General features: G+C 53.1%; 3 protein-coding genes across 3 annotated transcripts; 2 read left to right on the top strand and 1 right to left on the bottom strand.

Annotated features, from left to right (window-relative positions):
• Positions 1 to 227: 227 nt before the first annotated feature.
• Positions 228 to 16928, bottom strand: NCS57_00973300 (uncharacterized protein; the record flags this gene model as incomplete). Its single annotated transcript, XM_053059499.1, has 2 exons — positions 228 to 9856; positions 9911 to 16928. The coding sequence occupies 2 exons, from the start codon at positions 16926 to 16928 to the stop codon at positions 228 to 230; spliced, it is 16647 nt and encodes a 5548-aa protein (XP_052911570.1).
• Positions 16929 to 18019: 1091 nt separating this feature from the next.
• NCS57_00973200 (uncharacterized protein) lies at positions 18020 to 19171 on the top strand (the record flags this gene model as incomplete). Its single annotated transcript, XM_053059498.1, has 4 exons — positions 18020 to 18223; positions 18281 to 18429; positions 18475 to 18997; positions 19061 to 19171. 4 exons carry the CDS (start codon positions 18020 to 18022, stop codon positions 19169 to 19171), a joined length of 987 nt encoding a protein of 328 aa, XP_052911569.1.
• A 1007-nt stretch (positions 19172 to 20178) lies between these two features.
• NCS57_00973100 (uncharacterized protein) lies at positions 20179 to 21255 on the top strand (the record flags this gene model as incomplete). The annotated part of the gene is made up of 1 exon (XM_053059497.1): positions 20179 to 21255. The coding sequence occupies one exon, from the start codon at positions 20179 to 20181 to the stop codon at positions 21253 to 21255; it is 1077 nt and encodes a 358-aa protein (XP_052911568.1).
• Positions 21256 to 21357: the final 102 nt, after the last annotated feature.

The following is a 21357-nucleotide window of genomic DNA, read 5'->3' as shown; positions in this document are numbered from 1 at the left end:
TTGTATACTGAGTCTGTATCGAGCTTCGGAGGATAGATGGAGAAGGATAATATAATTTAAAGTTGAGTTTTAATAAAGAGCGACATGAGGTTGGAATTCGAATTTGAATCGAATCTAAATGAAATGCTAATTAAATATCTTAAATATCCGCCTATGTAGCTAATAACATAAAAAGAAATACAAAAGTGATAAATAACTGGCTTGAAAGTATATATACAAGAAGTGGTTTAAGAAAGCTCACTAGCCGATCGAAACTCCAACTTAGGTACCGCGCGTTCTGGACGCGAGACATGACCCAACAGAAGAAGTGTCTGAAGGCGGAGTGTGGGAAAGTCGAGAACATCCTGCATCCTCAAGTCGAGACCCGCCTTTTCGCAATGGCCTGCTAGCTCGGCCGCCTTCAGGGAATCTCCACCCAAGTCAAAGAACAATTGATTGAGATCGATGGGATGTAATACCTCAAGAACTTCTTTCCAGGAGGACTCAATCTGAGCCAGGATGGACTGTGCCGCCCCTGTGATCTCTGTGACAGATGGTTGTGCTTGAAGGGGTCCCGGTGTTTGAGCCGACAATGGGTTGGTTGTGGGACGCAGAATGGAAGCCACCGTCTGTTCGGGTAGATCATTGATGGCACAAACAAGACTCAGATATGTGTCCACGAGAGACTTGGCTGCGGTCGACGAGAGAGTGTGGGGACTGTAGGTGAATCGGAACGACGATTGCCCGTTCTTCTCTGGCCATGCCAGCAACCAGCATGCCCCAGACTGCAAAAGACCTCCACCATAGACGGCACTGCCTTTGACTGTCCAAGGCGTATTGTCCTCAACTGTAGGCTCCTTAGGGTCCGGAATGTTCTGGTACTGGAAGATTGTACCGAGGCTGGATGAAGATCTAGGCCACTGGGCCTGCTCGATGATGTGGTTGGTTGGTGTAGCCTCGAATGGAATGCTCTGGATTTGTTGTTCGTGGATACTACCCACAAGATCCGACACAAGTTGGCTGGCGTTGAATCGGACCCGAACAGGGACAAAATTGATGCAGGGCCCGACGACCTCTTGTGCACCCTCGAAAGGCGCGAAGCGACCAGAAACAAGATTCCAGAATGCCACATCAGTTGAACCGGAGACGGCAGACAATGTCAGAGCCCATGCAGCCTTCAGCAGAGTCCCATAGTTGTAACTAGCGCGACGCGACTTCTTGAACTGGAAGGGGATGGTCTGCATCCAGCTATCGCTCATGACGGGTTGTTGGGTTGACAGAGGCAGGTCAGAAACCACGGTCAAGGTGGAGTCATGCAGGAACTCTCGCCAGAAAGTGTCCGTTGTTTCGTTGGAAAGCTCGACGGTATGCTGGATGAAACGATGGTAGCCTGGTGAAGCAGCAGGACTAGTGAGGAGGCCGCAGTAGGCTGACCGGAGATCGTTGAAGATAGTTGCTAGAGAAAAGCCATCGTACTGAGCATGAGATAGGCCCATGGCAATTGTTCGTGGTCCACTCTCAGGGTCAACCAAGAGTCTGAACCGCGTGGGGATCTGACCAAATCGAACAGGTTGATTGACGTCCTTGTCGATGACGGAACACATCTTATCTGGTAGGCCCTGTGACATCATGACCTTGAAGTTAACTCTGGATCCTGTGGTATGTACCGCCTGGAAGCATCGGTCGTGCCTGAGATGGAAGCTGGTTCTCAAGATGGGATGACGGTCAACCAATGCCTGGCAAGCGGCTTGTACATGGCTGGGCGCAACGGCATCGTCTAGTTCGAAGAATGTCCATGCGTAGTACGAGCGTGGCCATTTCTGTGCTTCGATCAAGAACGTCGTCTGGGTGTAAGATGCTGGGTAGATGGACTCCACCTCGGCCACATTCAGGTCGACTGGGAATCGACTAGACCTTGACTTGGGATTGGAATGCTTCATCACATCGCAGGATCGGACATCATGTGATGTGTCTGATAATGAAGGGGAGGTCTCAGAGGAATCATCCGTGAGAAGAGTCTTGAGGGAAGAGTCAGGCGTGGCTGGAGACCTGTCGGGGCTCTCTGAGGCATTTTGATGGGGTGTAGTAGCTCCACGGCAGCGAGCAGCCATCCCAGCGAGAGTTTTCTCAGCAAACACATCTTGGCCGGCGATATAGATCCCGTTGCGCCGCAAGACGGCGACGAGCATGATCGCCGTCAATGAGTCTCCTCCAAGTCGGAAGAAGTCATCTTGAGGTTGGATGTCAAAATCAGTATCCTTGTGTAAGACTTGAATCCATGCATCCTTGATAGCCTCTTCCGTCTCATGAAGCTTTGTCGAGGGTGTTCTTTGATCATTGGCTAGGGATACTCGTTGATATTCGGACGTATGCTTCGAGGTGAGACCCTCAGCATCCGCCACGAGCTTCTTGCGGTCCGTCTTGCTCGATGCCATCAATGGCCAGTTGAAGACGGGAAGCCAGAGTTGTGGCACCATGTACTCCGGGAGTTGCTTTAGAAGGTCCCGTTGAGTGGATGCAACGAAGGATAGGAACTCTTCCGACGGCGAGCAAAAGATGGACTCCTCGACGGGATCTCCTTGGCTACCGTCGAGTTGGACGAAGGCTGCCAAAAAAGGAATCTCATCGCGGTGCATCTTGGCAACAGAAACACGCTGGATCCGCTTTGCCCAAGACGAGGCACCAATCGCCGTTTCAATCTCACCGAGCTCGATTCTGAGTCCTCGGAACTTGATCTGCATATCTTCTCGTCTGCCAACGATCTCAACATGCCCATCGACATCGAACCGGGCAAGATCACCTGTCTTGTAGAGCCGCTGCTCGCCCACTTTGACCAGCCAAGCTACATTCTCCAGGAACGCTGCGCTTGTCTTCTCTGGATCGTTGAGATACCCACGTGCAAGAGTCGAGCCCGTTACCACAAGTTCTCCCACGGAACCGATAGGGACGAGGTGGTTATGGTCAAGGTCATCAACAATCCAGAGTCCAGCGGCCAATCGCCTCCCAACCTGGCCAACTGCCGAAGTTGCCGTGAGCTGGCCCATGGCGCATGCAATACCAGCTTCAGTGGGACCGTAGGCGTTGAGCATTAGTTCAACTGGTGAATTGGGGCCCGTCCATTTGCGTAGCAGTGCACGGTTGGCCATCTCGCCTCCAACAGCAAGGGTCTTCAGGCTGGGCATGTTGGAGGGCTCCAGTAGATTGGCGACGGTGGGAGTGAGATCGGCAAAGTTGATATGCTTTTGTTGAATGAAGCTCTCGAGAACATCGACGCCCTGGCTCTCAGAGGGGATGCAGACGCAGCCTCCAGATGCGAGGACAGCAAAAATGTCTACCACGCTCGCATCAAATGTGTAGGAGCTGAACTGCAGAGAGCGGCGTCGGATGCCTTGACTGGCGTGTTGATAGCGTTGCGCATGCTCGAGAATACTTCGACTGGCGGCTTTGTGTTCCATGACAACGCCCTTGGGGGTCCCAGTGCTGCCTGAAGTGAAGATGACATAGGCTATATCATCGGGAGAAGAAAGGTGCAGCTTTGTACGAGTACCTCGAGTTTGTAGATGCTCCGGACTGATCACTAGTGTTTGAACTGGGAATTGCTTGCGGGCACTCTGCAGAGGAGACACAATGACAAGCTTGGCCTGAATCTCGTTGAGAATGAGCTCTGTGCGTGCCTCGGGATGGTTCGTGTCAAGCGGAACGTAGCCTGCTCCAGCTTTCATGACAGCGAGGATGGAAATGATCATGAACCGTGACTTTTCCGTGCAGATGGGCACGAGATGACCTGGTCTCACACCATATTCGTCCTGTAGGTGGAACGCCAGAGCTTCCGAAGCCGCGACAAGCTCTGCGTATGACATTTGCCCATCGTGGCAGTCAATAGCCATCTGATGGGGGTACCGCTTCGCGGTTTCTTCGACCAGCTTGTGGAGCTGTGTTGGGAGAGATGTGTCTTCAGATGAGTTCCATCGGATTGTCCGTTCAAGATCAGCCCCCTCCGCCAGTTCCCACTGAGCGGCGCGGATGGATGAGGCTTCACAAGCACCACGGTGAAGGATACCAATAATCTGTTGGAACTGTTGAAGGATGTGGGCTACTTCAGGTGCTGTCAGCAGCGAGCGATCGTAGGCAGCTGACACAGAAAGTTGATCAGTGATTGGGTTGTGACTGCACTCCATGACGAGGCCAAATGGCTCGCTGAGTCCATCGACGGCCTCTTCTTCAACCATCCGTTTCAAACCGAGAGGCAGAGTTCCATCTGCTAGTTGGCTTGGTTGCACGACCAATAAGTTCACGCTCGCGCAGGCGTCGCGGGCCGAAGAGCTGATCTCTCGGATACGACCTAGGCCAAAGTGCTCGAAAGGAAGCATTGACAAGGACTGGTCATGAACATGCTCCAGAAGGCCAGAAACGGTGTCGTCGAGGTTAAACTGCAAGCGCACGGGTGTGGTGGTGATAGTCGGACCAACAATGTCTTCAATGCCTTCCAAGGGAGCAGTACGACCAGATACTGTGGCAGCGAAGCAAACATCCTTATTTGAGTCTGAAGTGCGGCTCCTCATGCTAAGGATGACGGCCCATGCTGCTCGGGCAACGGTGGCGAAGGAAAAGGGACTGTCAGAAGTCCAGCTCAGAGTGCTCTCCAGTGTTTGACTTGTTGCGGAGTGGGCTTCGGGGGCATAATCTGGAGAGGGAAGAGCAGGGAAAGCCTCTCGCTGGTGTCCTTTGAGCTGGGTTTGCCAGAAAGTGGCAGCTTCTTCCTTATCCGCACCTTGCACAAAATCGACAAAAGTGCGGTAGGAGGGCCTGGCCTTGGGTGGTGCAGATGATGCGAATGCGTGCTCAAGATCCTGCCAGAGTGCTGCCGAGGAGAAGCCGTCAAAGATGGAGTGATGTCTCCAAAACTCAAAGATGAAGCCTTGCTCAGAAGGTCTGATCCTGTATCGCATCAAGGAAGTTCCAAGTCCCATCTCCGAGGCTTCGATATCGGAGTCGATCCATTCGCTAGGGCATCGCGTCACGACTTGAACCATTTGGACGCGATTGCCCATCACGGCGGAACAGATCCGAGTCCGGAGGATGGGGTTGGACTGATGAACAATGTCCCACGAAGCTCGGAGTTTGTGAAGATCCGTGGATGAGGGAACAGAGAACATGCTGTGGTCGATGTACGCTCCAGGCTGCCTCACGGTTGCAGCCATGAGTGCCTCTTGAGTTGGTGTACACGGATACACATCCTCAATGTCACTGACAGAGAGATTGCAGACCTGGGAGACTTGAGTCTTCAGTTCAGGGTCGCACTCTTGCCTCACAACGGCTTGACTCTTATCCTTTCGCTCGGCGGCATCTGGCTTTGACTGATTCCTTTCCAAATGCCTGGCCATTTGCTCTAGTTGTGGAATTCGCAAAATGTCCGAAACCTCGAGTTTGAGTCCAGCACCGCGGCACAGAGAAGCCAGGCTGATGGCGTGAAGCGAGTCTCCACCAACGCGAGTAAACTGGGTATCTAGCCCCAAATGCTTCGAATCGACCTTGAGGACCTGAGCCCACAGTCCTTGCAAGATTCGTTCAAAGACGGTTGAAGGCTCTCGAACCATACTCGAAGAGCCTTGATACAGAAGCATCTGATCCGGAGCCAGTTGGGCTCCCAGTTGTTGTAGCAACTTCCGATCCGTCTTCCCGCTTAGGGTAAGTGGAATACGCGAAAGCGGTAAATAGGCTCGCGGAACCATGTAGGGAGGTAGCTTGCTGTCAAGCCGCGTTTGGACGTCTTGAATGATGGCGCGAATCTTGGAAGACACAGGCAGAAGAAGCTCCTCTTGGCGAGCCTCTTCCCCGGTCAAAGTGAAGAAAGCCACAAGAGCATCGGAGCCACCACCTTGTAGTGTACTCTTGTCAACCACGGCAGAGGCCACGGATGGGCATTGTTCAATGTTGTACTCGATCTCGCCGAGTTCGATGCGGAAGCCGTTGAGTTTGACTTGAAGATCTCTTCTGCCGATGTATGTGATGGATCCGTCGGCATTCCGCCGAACAATGTCTCCTGTGGCATAAAGCCGTTCATACCCCGGCTTCGCCCACGGCAAGTTGCTCCCATCGATGAATGCTGCTTGTGTGCGTTCTTCATCCTTGAAATATCCCCTGCCCAGAGTAGGTCCAGAGACCAGAAGTTCTCCCGGACATCCAATAGGTGCGAGGGACGTGTAGTCACCCCGGTTGACGACCCAAAGATAAGCTCCAATGGCAAATCCAATGTTGTTGGGATCACTGTTGGCCGTGACCGTTGGGTTTTGGCTCGCGTCGACACACGTCTCGGTTGGGCCGTACGAGTTGATGAGTCGAACACTCTGGCTCCAGGTCTCCATGATTGACTTGGACAAAGGTTCGCCGCCGGACCGCAATGTCTTGATTGATGGCACACGGCTTGGTGATTGAACCAAGCTTTGGATCGTGGTCGGTGTCAGGTAGGCGAACTCGATCTGCTTCTCGTTGATGTAGCCGCAGAGGTCTCCGAGTCGTCGATCGTCGGGTGGGATGAAGATACAACCACCGTAAAGGAGTGTCATGTAGATCTCGATGACGTTGACATCAAATGTGTAGGCGGCGAAGGAGAGGGTGCGCGTTCCCACTTGGTAGCCTGTGTGATGGCGGCCGTTCACTAGGACCGTCGTCACCAAAGCCGAGTGCTCAATCATGACTCCTTTTGGTGTTCCTGAACTACCAGAAGTAAAGAGGAGGTAGGCAAGATCTGAGCAAGAGCGAGAATCGTCACTGTCATCTACAGCGTTGCCCCTGGTTGACCCTTGGGAAGCTTGTTTCTGGAGCTGCGCAACGTCCCAAGTGACGGCTGGAAGTGACAAGTCCTGAGCCAAATGGTCGTAGTTGGCTGTAGTCACCACCAACTGGGAATCAGTTTCTCCTATGATGAAGCGTAGACGATCCAGCGGAACATCTGGTGGAAGAGGGACATAGGCTGCTCCAGCCTTCAGGATGGAGAACATCGCGACGACCATGGCCGCGCCTTTGCTCATCAACAGCGGCACGAGATCTCCTCGACGTACGCCGTGCTCAGACCGAAGCTTGAATGCCCCAACAGACGATAAGGTTTCCAACTGCCGATACGAGAGACTGGTATCAGGGCCCTCAACCGCGAGCAAGTCGGGCCACTGAGATGCTCTCTCGCTGAAAACCTCATCCACGAGTCGGTGGCAGGTGTCAATCTCAGTGCTGTTCCAATTGAACTCTTGATCCAGCCTCTGTTGTCCAGAGAGGTCCAAGTGGCCAATGGTAGTGTTTTGACCCGAGCTCAACTGCTCAAGTGTCTGAGAGAAGTGGTACGCAATCCACTGGGCATCGTCACCGGACATGAGACGGTCATCGTAAATGATGGTGACTGTAATCTTGGCGTCTCCAGTCGGCCGACAATCGACGATGACACAATCCGAATCGATGAAGCCCTTGGCCAAGTGGTCCTCAGGTATCAGCAAAGCTTCCGTGTTCTCAACAGTCGGTGGTTGAACGACAAGCATGGAGCTAAAATTGCAGGCCTGCAGGGTGTCGTCGTCAATCTTTCGGATATTCGACAGACCGTACTGCTCCCATGGCATGGATCGGATGGCCTCGCCTTGGACCTTCTGTAGATAGGATTGGACTCCGTGCTCCCGCACTGGACGCAAGCGACGGGGAATGGTTGCAAGAGTAGGACCAATAAGCGTGTCAATCCCCGGAACAGGGACCGTTCGCCCAGACCGAACGATACCAAAGCAGACATCTTCGGAGTCAAAGTATCGCCCCAGAAGCACACCCCAGGCAGCTTCCGCTAGAGTTGATAGCGTGTGCGGAGACTTGTTGGTGAAGTCAACGGTGAGAGTGTGCTTTCGATTGGCAGCAAACGTCTTGTTGGGCCGCGCTTGAGGAAGTGAGCCAACTTGGATGTCGGCGAGCTGCGTCTTCCAGAAGCGGTGGGCCTCGGTGCTGTTGTAGAGGTCCAGGGAGTGGCGGACAAAGAGGGCATATGGCTGGGTTGGCGGAAGCTGGGATTCTGGGCGGCCATACAGTTTCTCTACCTCGTCCTTTAGTAGGTCCATAGACCAACCGTCAAAGACCGCGTGATGCTGAGATAGTACAAGGTAAGATGATGAGCCTGAGGTAATGATTGCGCATCGAGAAAGTTTTGCTCCATACTCAAAGGCTGTGAGACTATCCTCCTGCAGAAAATCGTCAATTGTCTCTGAGGATATTTGGCATACGTCCACATCTTCCCCAATAACAACCTGCAGACCCCGGTAGTCTGAGTCCAGGACGATCCGAGTTCTTAGAATGTCATGGCGGTGCCAGAGTGTTCGAAGAGCTTGAAGGAGGTTGTCGATTGATGTCTCAGGGGGTAGTCGGAAGACCTCTTGGTTGAGGAAGGCACCCTGTGTCTTGGCAGATGCGATCATAAGGGACTCTTGAATGGCAGTACAGGGATAAACGTCCGAAACAGACTCGATGGGAACATGGCACTGGGTAGCAACCTTGGAGCGAAGAGTACCCTCTTCTATCCAAGGAAGCAAAGAGAAGGGCGCGGGGGCAGCGAAGCCCTCACCAATGTGCGCCAAACGTTGTGAACTTGAACTCTTGACCATGTCTTCGAGAATAGTCGACTGAAAGATCTTGGTTCCATCAATAACCAAGTTGCGCTGCCGAGCAAGTGCAAGTATACGAATCATGGTGATGGAGTCACCGCCCAACGAGGAGAGGGAGTCGTCCAGGCCAATCTTGTCTTCCGTGATGGACATGACCTCGGCGATGATCGAAAACAAAGTCCTTTGCCCTGCTGTCTCAGCGTCTCTCTTTGGCCCCTTCTGCTGGAATCTGTAGCATTCCAGTGAAGACTCGACATCAGCGCGCAGACGTCGACGGTCAATCTTCCCTGATGCGGTTGTGGGCCAGCTCGCGCAGGGGACGTAGACAGTGGGGACCATGTACTCCGGAAGAGCTGAGCGCAGGCGGCTCTGTGTCTGACTCAGAGCTGCCCTGTCGATTTGTCCCGCTGGAAGAGGGCCGTTGTAGACTCCAGTTCCAAGCTCGCCAGTGAGAAGAAACGCCACGAGTGTTGCGGAGGGTAGCACTTCCACAACGCAGTCTGTGAAGTGACCAGACCTCCTGATGTGAGACTCGATCTCAGAGAGTTCGAGACGCTGCCCATGGATCTTGATCTGCAGGTCCTTCCGACCCATGTAGATGATCGATCCATCTGGGGCATAACGTGCCAGGTCACCCGTACGGTAATAGCGGGTTGTAGAAGTAGCATCCGCCCATGTGGCCCAAGGAGGATTTGTTCCAAAGAATTCTTTCGTTTGCTCAGGGTTATTGAGGTAACCATCTGCCACCGTCTCTCCACAGATGACCAATTCTCCAATGGCTCCGATAGGAGCGAGCTTGTTAGGCTCATCCGGTACCGCGAGGAGAAGATTGCAAGCAGTTGCTCGACCAATGTTGTGAGGGTCATTGGGCTTCAATGATGTTTTTGTCGATGTGTGCACGCTGGCTTCCGTGGGACCGTAGCCGTTCATCACCTGGATGGAACTCTCAGACCAGCTCTCGATGAGTTGCTTTGAAGCGGGCTCTCCAACAAGCATCAGTGATTCAACACCAGGGAGCTCTTGCGACGAGAGAAGCCCGGCGACGGTCGGCGTGAGAACAAGGTGGCTCGCTCGCAGTTGGTTGATCGCGTGGCCAAGGTTTCCATCAAGACGTTGACTCGGTGCAGGAAGGCAAACACAACCTCCAGCGATCAAAGTCGCAAAGCTCTCCAGTAGGCTCGTGTCAAATGTGCAAGTTGCAAACTGAAGCATCCGGGTTGTGTTGTCAAGCCCCATTGTTGCACTGACATCTGAAAGTGACAAAGCAATGGCTGAGTGTCTTACCACAACTCCCTTGGGTATACCAGAGCTTCCAGAGGTGAAGAAAACATAGGCAGGATCTGAAAGGCTGGGGGGGCTCGGCAAAACGTGGCTCCCATCAGTCTCATGCAACATCGCGTCAAGGATGCAGGTGTCATAAGGAGCAAAGCTCTGGGCTTCGGAAGAATCCGTTAGGACGACAGTATCCTCTCCAAGCTCAGAGAGAATTGCATGCCTGCGTTCGACCGGCAGAGATGGATCCATAGTTGTGAACGTCTTGTTGGATTTCCAGACTGCCAGCAGGCCCGTGAGAACAAGTGAAGGAATATGGTGACATAGAACAATCCGTTGACTGTTAGGGGCACGTTGTAGAATTTCCTGAGATAGTGCCGTGGACACAACATCCAGTTCCTTGTAGGTCGTCCGTTGAATGGTGTCAAGTCGCTCACCCACGATAGCTTCGACGGCGGGAAGCTCAGGCTGTCGTGAAGCCATGTCTTGGAACATTTGGCAGATGCTTCGAGAGGGGGGGTCGGGAAGTGAAGGGTTCCATGCTGCAACATCGGCCAGATCAGCGGAACTGATCAGATCCAACTCAGATACTGAGCGGTCTTGTAGCGAAAGCTCTCCCACTGTCTTATCCAGCTGCTGAATGAATCGTCGTGCCTGGATGCTTGAGACACAGTTGGGGTCAAACTCGACTCTGAAGTCGACTGATCCTGTGGTCGAGGATATTTGCGCAATGATAACCAGAGGATACTCGACATACATCGAGGACTCGTTGGTTAGCAGCCTCTCAGTGACTCCAGGGGTATCATCGTCGTTGTCTTGACCCTGTTGCACAACAAGAAGTGTTCTAAACCGGCTGGCGTTCCTGGGCCCTTGCTCTGGCAGCCGCATGATGTTTTTGAGGCCAAAGTGTTGGTGATGGCGCATATCTAAAATCGAGCTCTGAATATTCTGAAGTAGGGAGTTCGTTGATTGCTCAGAAACCACATGGACATGCATGGGAACGGTTGACAGTGTAGGACCCATCACAGCCTCAAGTTCAGGGTTGTCACGACCGGAAAGGGTCATACCAAAGCAGACTTGGTCGGCAAAGTTGTAGGAAGACAGAAGCAGGGCCAAGGCACCCGCTAAAGAGGTAGCAGGGGAGATTCCAGATCGTTGAAAGACGTCCAACGATATAGATGTACTCAGATCCAGGCGCTCGGTCGCTCGTACCTGATCTTCCTGCTCCCCCACGGGCGGGAAAGAAGTCAATGGGGCGTCACGCAGAGTCTCTGTCCAGTATTGGCTCGCAGATTCCGAGTCTGTAGTGTGGAGGTAGTCAACAAACTTTCGGTAGGGAACAGGCAAAGGCTTAACGCCCGTAGGATTGCTGTACCAGAAGTTGACGTCCTGGAGCAGAAGATGCAGTGTAGGGGCATCGTACAAAGCATGATGCATGCTGATGATCAGTCTCGTTGTATTGTGGGTGGGATCTGTGTTGATCTGATATTGGAAAAGAGAATTGGTCCTCATTTGTTGGCGTTGATCTGACGAGTGTTTGAGAACGACTTGAACTGGTCCCTCGGATGTGGACACTAGCCTTGTTCGCAAGATTGGGTTCCGTGAAGCGACCTTGTCCATCGCCCGTGTTAAGAGAGCAGTATCCGTGTTCTTCGTCAATTGGAAGACCATTTTGGCGTGGTATGCTGCCTTTTCGTCTCCCATGACACCGCTCAGCGAGGTTGCCATGAGCCCTTCTTGGAAGGGGGATGCTGGATACACATCCTCAATCTCGTCGGCGGTGACCCCAATTGTTTCTTCAATCTCTTGCCAGACCTCTGGAGAAACGCCAGCTGAAGCGGGAATGTTCTGCACCTCAACCTCAGCGTCAACGCCAGTGGCCTTCTTGTACCGCGCGACGGCTGCCAGGTCTCTGAGTCGTGGGTGGCGGTAGATTTGCTGGACTGTAATCTCCAGGTTGTTCTCCTTGGCGGCGCTCACAAGCTTGATAGCCGTGAATGAATCACCACCGAGCCGGAAAAAGTCGGCAGCTGCACTCAAGCGCCCGGTGATGTTGAAGACTTTGCGCAGGACATTCTCCAACACCAGCTCGATCGGTGTCTCCAACTCTGTATCTACTGCCGTGTCCCCATCTGTCTCGTTGTCTGCTGTGATGACGAAGGGTGTCAAAGGCAATTTCTGCAGCTCGTCTCTGAGTCGCTTCAGGTCCACCTTGTCGGAAGCTGTCGAGGGGATGCACCGAACGGGAACGAAGGTGGTGGGAACATAAGCGACTGGGAGAAGCTCGAGCAAACGGGACCGTGCTTCGTGGCACATCTCACGGAAATTGGAGGTACATTCATCAGGAAGGATGAAGGCTTCGTTTGTTCTGACGTTGTTGGAGTTGACGGTGACGAAGGCAGTTAGCCGGGAGACCTTGTTGTTGTCAACAGTACACTGGACCACTGCTGAAGAGAACTGCTCTCCGAGCTTCCTGAGTTGATCCTCTGCTTCTCCAGGGTCGACACGAATTCCGTTGATCTTGATCATCCTGTCTCGACGGCCAAGAATGCGGACAGAACCGTCCTGTTCGTAACGTCCAATGTCTCCGGTGAGGTACACACGTGATGGGAGTTGTGATCCTTGCAATGAAGGAAGATTCACAAAACTCTTTTCCGTCAACTCTTTGTTGTGCAGATATCCCCTGGCAAGACTGTGTCCAGCAATGGCAATCTCTCCCGTGCAGCCCGGTGGTGCCTCGTAGAGCTGGCCGCGTTGATCACGTCGAAGGATAAGATGCCACCCAGTGACATTTCGACCGATGACACCAGGATCTGAGTCCACTGTCAGAGGATCCGTGACCGTCGTAGTGATGGAAGCCTCAGTGGGTCCGTATGCGTTGAGAAATCGTATCCGCGGTGCCCATGCCTGGATGAGAGCGCGGCTGGTCATTTCGCCACCAGTCATGATAGTCTTGAGTGTGCCAGCATCCCCAAGAGCAATGAGTCCGGTCATTGATGGTGTAAGAGTGGCCGAGTTGATCTTCATTCTCCGTATGGTCTCGGACAGTCTATTGAGTCGCTCGTCATCAGTGGGGACGCAAATGCAGACCCCAGACAGCAGAGGGATGAAGATGTCGGAAATGCTGACGTCGTAGACAAAAGATGAGAACTGAAGGTGTCGGTCACCAGCTTGCAGGGCAAACCAGCGAGCAAGGTGAGTCAAGCTGGTACTCAACGCTCGATGTTCAAGCATCACTCCCTTGGGCATCCCGGTACTGCCGGATGTGTACATCAGCACAGCCAAGTCAGAAGGAGATGCTCGAGGAAGAAATTTATTAGATGAATCAGCATGGCTTGGGTCTGTCCATCGCTCATCAATTGTGATAAGCTGTTGTTGCAAACTCCCGTATCGATCCGCGATGGTAGGCGAGCAGACGATGCTAGCGGCACCTGCATCATCCACGATTTTTCGAACGCGTTCAAGCGGCCAACTAGGCTCGATTGGGATGTAAGCGGAGGCAGTCTTGAGGATTGCAAAGATGGTGATAATGGCGAGAGCAGACTTTTCCATGGCGATAGGAACGATCGACTTTGGTGACAGATGGCATGAAGTAGTGAGATAAGTTGCCAGGCTGCTGGAGACTAAATCAAGCTCTCTGAAGGTCAGGCTTTTTCCAGTTGCGCTGTCATAGATAGCATCATGGTCGGAGTAGGCATCAGCTGACTTCTTCAGCAGATCGTGCAAGCAAACATCGACTGCAGGTCCATACGACTCGATCCACGCCAGCATGCGCTGATCCTGGTTCTCCGGCGACATTTGAACATCTCTGACAGTTTGTTCCGTAGAGAGGCCCGAAAGACTCTCAAGAGCTCGCTTCAGATGCCCAGTAACCATTTGAGCATGCTGCAGAGACAGAACAGCTGGGTCCGAGTTGCAGTTGATCAAGACCTTATCATCTGCCAGCACCAACTCGAGAGAGAAGGGGATGCTATCGGCCAGGCCTGAGGTTTGACCGTGGACCTCGGCCCAGAGTCCTTCTCCAGCCAGTCGCTCATCTTCAGGCTGCACGACGACGAGAGTCTTGAGTTGAGAAGCCGTCGCTGCTCCTGAACCGCACTTCTTGATGTGCTCGAGGCCATATTGTTGGTGGGGATTTATGGCAAGGATCTGGGCATGAACCCGCTGGAAGAAGTCTTGTAGCGGCATCTGATGATCAAGACGAGTTCTAAAAGGAACACATGCAAAGGCAGGGCCTATCATGTGGAACACTCCGTCAACGGGCGCATCTCTCCCTGCCAGGATCAAGCCCATGGACACATCCTCGGTATTGCCGTGCGTGGCCAGTATCAGTGCAGTGACGCCATATAAAATGACAGCCGGCGTCACGCCGAATCGAGCAGCCAGGTCTTGGAGTTTGAGGGTCACTGTGAGCGATTGGTGATCCGTTGCGTGAACATCGTGGTGAGGATCTTGGGGTTCCGGTGGAAACTCGACACCCTCGTAACCGTCAAGATATTCCATCCAGAACTGGGTCGAAGCAGTCCGCATCACTTCTCGGTCCCTGAGCTGATACTGCACAAAGTGCGAGTAGACAGCGCCGTCCAGTGTTTTGCCCTCTTCACCAAAGTATATCGTCTTTAGCTGGTTGAGCATCAGCTGCAAGGACCATCCATCGATGATGCTGTGGTGGATCTTGAGGTGAAACGTCCACCGCTGCCGGCTCTCATCCCAGAGGGCCAACCCGCGACAAAGATCAGAGCCTAGTGACATGTCTGCCTCGTAGAGAGACTCGCTCCACTTGGTTGGACGATGTCGGACTTGGACTTGCAAGAACTGCTGTTCATCGACATCCCAGATGAGACGATTTCGCAGTGCTGGTTGAGACTCCGTCAGAGTATCCCAAGCGCTTTGGAGCCTAGCAGGATCGACATCATGACGAAGAGACCAACTGAAGGCACAGATGTATGAGCCAGGGCATTTGATGTCCAAGGCCATGAGTGCTGTCTGGTAGGGTGTGCAAGGATAGACGTCCTCGATGTCGGCGACTGGGATTGAACACATCTCAGCCACGTCTTGTATCAAGGGTGCCAGGGGCGTGGTTGGAGAAAGGAGGCTGAATGGTCGGTAAGGGGGTGTTGTGACTGAAGCTGACGTCTCCTTCTCAGATGTTGGCTTACAACGCTTGATAAGCTCTCGTATCGTCTTTGCCGAGAAGATATCGGCGGCGTTGACGTCAACTCCGACTTGTCTTGACTTGCTAGCCATCCGAATTACGTCGAGTGAATCCGCTCCAAGGGCTGCAAGAGAGTCGGTAACGGGGATGGCTGAGGCAGGGCGAAGGAGGACCTCGGCCCATACTGCTTGCATCTGCCTCTCCTCGGGACTAGCTTCAAGAGTATGATCCACCGCTTGGGAGCCATAGCCTTGGATAAGTTCGAGAAGGTCCTCTTCTTGCAATTGTTCCAGCCAAGACCGTAGCTGGAAACGATCGACCTTGCCACTGGAGGTTAAGGGTATCCTTCTGATAGGCCACCACATTTTTGGCATGGTAAGAGATGGCAGCTGTTTTGACGCCGCCTTCTTGGCCTCTCCGAGAATCGAGCAAGTCCATTTAGAAGATCCAAGGAGTGGGATCCGGTCTGTGGCGAAAGAGGATCCTGTGTCAAGTGCATCAGGCACATTGCTCAATACAACAAAGGTCGAGAGACTCCCAGAAGAACTCCCACTTCGAGGCATGACCACGACACACTCACACACTTGCGAGCAAGTGACGATTGACCGCTCGACTTCAGCTAGGTCGATACGGATACCGCGAAGTTTGACCTCGGCATCCCGGCGACCAATGAGTCTGATTGTGCGAACTCCAGCCTTGGAGAGCTCTGATCGGCCGAGATCGCCTGTCCGGTAAAATCTCACGCCGTTGATGTAGCACTCGGGCGGCTGAAACTGACCCTTGCTTGAAAGGTAACCACGAAGAAGTTGAGGACCTGCCACGCAAATCTCTCCAACTTCGCCGAGAGGAACTGGTCTCGCTTCATCATTTGCTAGAAGCCGTACATCGAGCCCATCGACTTGGCGGCCGACACATGCCGCATCGATGTCCTTGTTTTCGCTGAGGTCCTCGACGGTGCAGACAATTGTCTCGGTTGGTCCGTAGGCGTTGAACAGCTTGACGTTATGCCTCCACCGACCAGCCAATGCCTGAGGTAGAGCCTCTCCGGAACTGGCCAACACCTGGAGGCTCGGCACCCTCTCATGGTCAATGGTCTGAATAACGGTTGGTGTCAATTGCGTGTAGGTGATGTTCATCTTGGCCAAGAATTCAGTCATGTCTTCCATCATGAGTTCCCGGGGTGCCATGACTAGGCATCCTCCACAGGCAAACGTCATGAATAGATCAAGCCCAAAGATGTCGAAAGTAGGTGCGGCAAATTGTAGGGTCCGTGTGTTTGAGTCGAGGTTGAACATCTTGGTGAGCTCCATAGCGTTGTGCCTCACAGCTCGATGTTCAATCATGACGCCCTTGGGGGTTCCCGTTGAGCCGGAGGTGAAGAGGATATGACAGAGATCCCTCTCGGAGCGAGAGTCGAGATCCAGGTTTGTGGTAGTGTAGGGTAAGGGGTTGTCGTCTTGATACATCTCATTCAGGTGAATGACACCCAAGTCAGTCCTGATAGGGGGTTCATTCGAAGTGTAGTTCAAGATGAGACCGGCCTTAGAAGTCTCCAAGATGTACTGGACCCGATCCTCTGTTGCATCAGCAGGCAGTGGTATCCAAACCATGCCAGCCTTGAGAACGGCCAGAACCGCAACGACGAGAAGCGGCGACTTTTCCGAGGAGAGAGCAACGACATCTCTACCAGGAAGTTGTTTCTCACGCAAGAAACATGCCAGAGAGTTGGACTGGTTGTTGAGCTCATGGTAGGTGAGACGGCCTCGGGGAAAGAATTCCAAGGCACAGCTCTCGGGGCTCTTGGACACTTGGTCCTCAAAGATGTGATGCAGTAACTGGCCAGGGCTTCCCACCCCGTAGGTTTCCTGGCCTCTTGCGTCATGGCTGGCGTCCATGTTGTAATTGTTGCTATCCGTCTTGAGAAAGAAAAGAGCGTAGTATGCTTAGCAGCCAAAATAATAAGCCGAGGACACACAGTGGGGAGAAGAGCAATAAATCATTCAGCACCTGTCTTGGTCATCTTTTGAAGCGTCGATCAAAATGTTACCAGTAACATGGTCTCGGAGTCTACATTCCAGCTCCGATACCCCTTGGGCTGGCTCAGGTACGGCTCAGGTACCCGGTCCACCCCCCTGCAGCGCACCGTCTTACCAGGGCTGACCGCCAGTAGCTCGGGAGAATAGCCAGCCTCGTGCATCATAAATAACAGGGTCTTCGAGGAGCCCTTGACCTCTGGATCATCAGTTCCTCACCTTTCGGCCAACTTCACCATGTTGGAACACCTCTCGTTTCTTCGCATCTTTCTGAGTCTAGTGCTCATTGGCATCGTGATCGTCATTCGACGCCTGTATTGGCATCCTCTCAGCAAGTTCCCGGGTCCTGCCTTGCCAGCCTTGACCAGCTTCTACCAGTTCTACATCTTCTGGACCCATCAAGAGGGAAACTGGTATAGCAAACTCCACGAGAAATACGGTATTGCCGAGTACCTCATCCCAGTCGCCCGTATACATGGCTGAGCCCTACATTCAGGCCCTGTGGTCCGCTGCGGCCCCAACCATCTCTCCTTCAACGACCCTTCCATGGTCAGCACAGTCTACCACAGCAAAGTCGACAAGACGGGCTTTCACCAAGAGTTTTCTTGCCCCGCTGCTGTCTTTAACAAAAAGTCTCACATCGACCATGCCGTGGCTAAGCGTCGCTTCGCCCATGCGGTATTCTCCTCCCCTGTCCTCTGTCCTTATTGGCCATGCTGACCTCGATCACGATCCAATAGTACTCTCTACCCCGGGTTCAGCTCCTCGAACCTGCGCTGGATGACCAAGTCATCAAGTTTATGTCAAATCTGACAGCAGAGAGCCAAAAAGATCCCCTTGTCGACTTTGGAACATGGATCAGGCAAGTCTACGGCCCCGCGATGATCCAAGACATTGACGCACGCTAATTGCAAACTATTGAAAGGTACTTTTCGTTTGATGTCATCACAGCCATGTCTCTGGGTACCCCAGTTGGATTCATGGACGCCAAGGATGATGTCCGTGGCCTCATTCGTAACATGGAAGAGACAGCTGTCCGTGAGCAGCGACTCTCCCTTTTCCCACCCATTTCAGCCTTTGCGCGCAATAATCCGCTGGGGCGGCGCCTCTTCGTGTCCCGTCCGAGTGATCGTCGGGGGCTAGGACTTTTCATGGCGGTAAGAGAGCATTGATTTGTTTCTGGAGTGCATACTCGGCTGAATATCACCGTGTAGGAGATCCGTCAGGAGGTACAGCAGCGTCGCGCATGCGCCGCCAAGCCCAAGTACGAACATTCAATGCTGGACCAATGGCTGGCCTCATCTTCGTCATATGGCCAAGGGATTCCTCAGCAGGAGATTGAGGATGAACTTCTAATGGACATGTGAGTACACACAACGCCAGAGACAATAGATCTTCCCCCTCGCAGGCATACGAGACTTACCGACCCCGTGTCCAGGATGGCTGGCCCAGATTCCATCGCCCTAATGGCCACTAACCTCGTCTTCCTTGTCGCCGATCAGCGCCCGATCCTGCAAAGAGCCCAAGCTGAGGTGGATGCCGCTTATGCAGACGGGCGCCTCAGCGGACAAGTCCCCACGTACGAAGAGTGCCGGCAGCTCCCATTCATCACGGCCTGCGTTAACGAGGGCCTCCGCTTCGTTGCGTCTACCTTCCCGCGCCGCCGGGCCTCGCCACCGGGACGGCCCTTTTCCCTCAGCGGCATGCACGTCCCTCCTGGCACGTCAGTGTCGTCGAGCGCCGCTATGATTGGCCGCCATCCGGACCTCTACGGTGACCAGGCGGATCAATTCCTGCCCGATCGGTGGCTGGCTGCATCGCCGGAGCAGTTACAGGAATGGGCCCGGCTTGATGTCCACTGGGGAGTTGGAGTCCGCAAGTGCCTTGGCAAGCATGTGGGGTTGATGGCTCTATACAAGACCCTTGTCACGGTAAGATCGACGCGACCCTTGTCTCCTCGGCGCTACATGTCAGCTCACACCCCTGTTATTCAGCTCGTCCGGTCTTTTGATCTCCAACTCGAAGAGACGACAACCATTAATCGATGGAGCTACCCGTCCTCTGAGCATATGCTGTTGACCCCTCATACGCCGCCCACTCAGTGAGACACAATGTGGGTTGTAAGGGCGTGGAAGTTGAAGAATGCAGGCTGAAGCAGGATCCAATTTAGGCGGAGACGGGATATGTAGCTTGCGGGCAAAGGAAGTCCTTGATGTAAATACAATGACAAATTTGAACTACGATACTTGGCTTGTAGTCATTTCCCGGGCTAAAGATGACTGCGGAAGAGGACTGTTGTGAAACCTCGGCCTGCATGTCGCAGCTGTACTCGCCTCACTCTGCGGAGTAGATCAAACTCGTGTATACATGTTTCTGCACTATGCTGGAAACAGAGAATAGAGATGTCACAACGGCCGCGCACTTCAGACCATGGCATTCGCACGTAAATGATGCCATCAAACATCCAGCCCCTGACTTGACATGACGTGTCATTGCTGATCTCTCTCCACCCTGTATCCCGACACTTTGTCCGTCTCACTCATAAGGGCTCATGCAGCATTCCACTAATATCATTGAAGAATTGCGTTATAATTAGTGTCTGTCTCCGAGAAGGTTATGTGTCTCATATCAGCCCGCGATTCGCCAATTGACCTTGCCATTTGTGGCTACGCAGGGACTACTATGTCTCAGGGCGGAGGGAAGCGAGACAGGCAGCTAAGCCCAGTGTCTCAGGGCGGGAGGCATCTTCCGTTAGAGGAGATGACGGAAACGCGTCATATTTCAGAGTACTATGCTCGGCACTACTTGATGGTACTCTCCTCGTACCTCGACCTGTGCGATGCCGGGGACGCGGGCAGTGTAGGACCATGTCTTGGTCGTGCTAGAGTGCTCGGTTGCACAGCGTCTCATTTGACCTATTTGCCATTCCTTCCGCTGCAGTGTTTAAGACTATTGTAGCCAATGGGATAGTGAGCCCATTGCCATTCATCTCATATGTCTTTCTCCTTTTAATCTGGCAGTTTTCTGGGCAATGGGGCTTGGAGAACGAAAACTGTAGAGCAATCAGTCAACAAATTTCCCTATCTTGCCTATCTTCTATCAGCACATAGTCATGTCTTCCACCCTCACACACCATCTTCACACTGCACACACCAGACCTGATCTCTGGGACCATCTCCAGGACCCCAACCACCCACTCAACACAGCGTGGCCCTACTTTCTTGAACAGGACACAACACTGCTGAACCTCTCTCAAAAGATATGTGACTTTGCGGGACTACGAAAGTTCCAATATCTCATCTCGGAGCGCAACGATGCAGGTGACGAGGAACTTGTCGCCTGTGGTCGCTCTATCCCGTTTTTCTGGCGAGAGCTTCTCGAGGCCGAGAAAGGGGGCAGCCTTGATCTGAAACCGCACCTCTTCCAAAGCCTACCTGATGGCGGATGGGACACTATGGTCGCACGTGGGATCCGGCAATACATGGCTTCTCACCCTGAAGAGGCATCTTCCTGGCCGTGGTCGTCAGCCCCCATAACAACCGAGGATCAGGAGAGGGACACAGCCCGAGCTTCCAGCTCAGAACCCCCCAATGCTCTTTCTGCCCTTGCTGTCACTGTTCGCGCAGACCGTCGACGAACGGGCCTTGCGGAACGCATCCTTCAGAAGATGAAAGACACGGCTCGACAAGAGGGGCTGAAGATTCTCGTTGTACCTCTTAGACCAACCAAGAAGTCTTCCCATCCTTTCGTCCCCATGGAAGAGTACATCACATGGACCCAAGCTCCCCTCAAGCAAACCATTTGCCGAACTCCTAGCCCATTCAGAGTGACGCCCCAGTCCACGGTGCAGCCAATCACCATCCCCAGCAAGGACCATGTACTCAAACCTTCGCTGCCATTCGATCCATGGTTGCGAAAGCATGTTCGCATGGGGGCCAAAATAGCCAAGGTTGCTCACAAGAGCATGGAAGTCGAAGCCAGTCTAGATGATTGGACTGCATGGACAGGGATAGACTTTGACTCCTTCCCCAATGCTCCCACAGTGAGGGAAATGGACGGAAGGTCGAGGGTAGCGGAGTACACTCAAGTAGCACTGCAAGGAGGGCTCGTTCCCTTGAAAGTGTACAGAGAAGAGAAGAGAGCAGTCTACATCGAGCCAAATGTGTGGATTTATCACCAGCTGGACTAGGTTCATATTGGGGAGATTGGGAAAGCAACGCGCATGCTGGGATATGAAGGATCCTTGTTTTGATATCTCGCTCTTTGTTGATGTTAGTAATAATGGTAATGG

Source organism: Fusarium keratoplasticum, chromosome 7 (genome assembly GCF_025433545.1).
Source record: "Fusarium keratoplasticum isolate Fu6.1 chromosome 7, whole genome shotgun sequence".
NCBI classification, from domain to species: Eukaryota; Fungi; Ascomycota; class Sordariomycetes; order Hypocreales; family Nectriaceae; genus Fusarium; species Fusarium keratoplasticum.
This window is presented reverse-complemented; position numbering and strand designations above follow the sequence as displayed.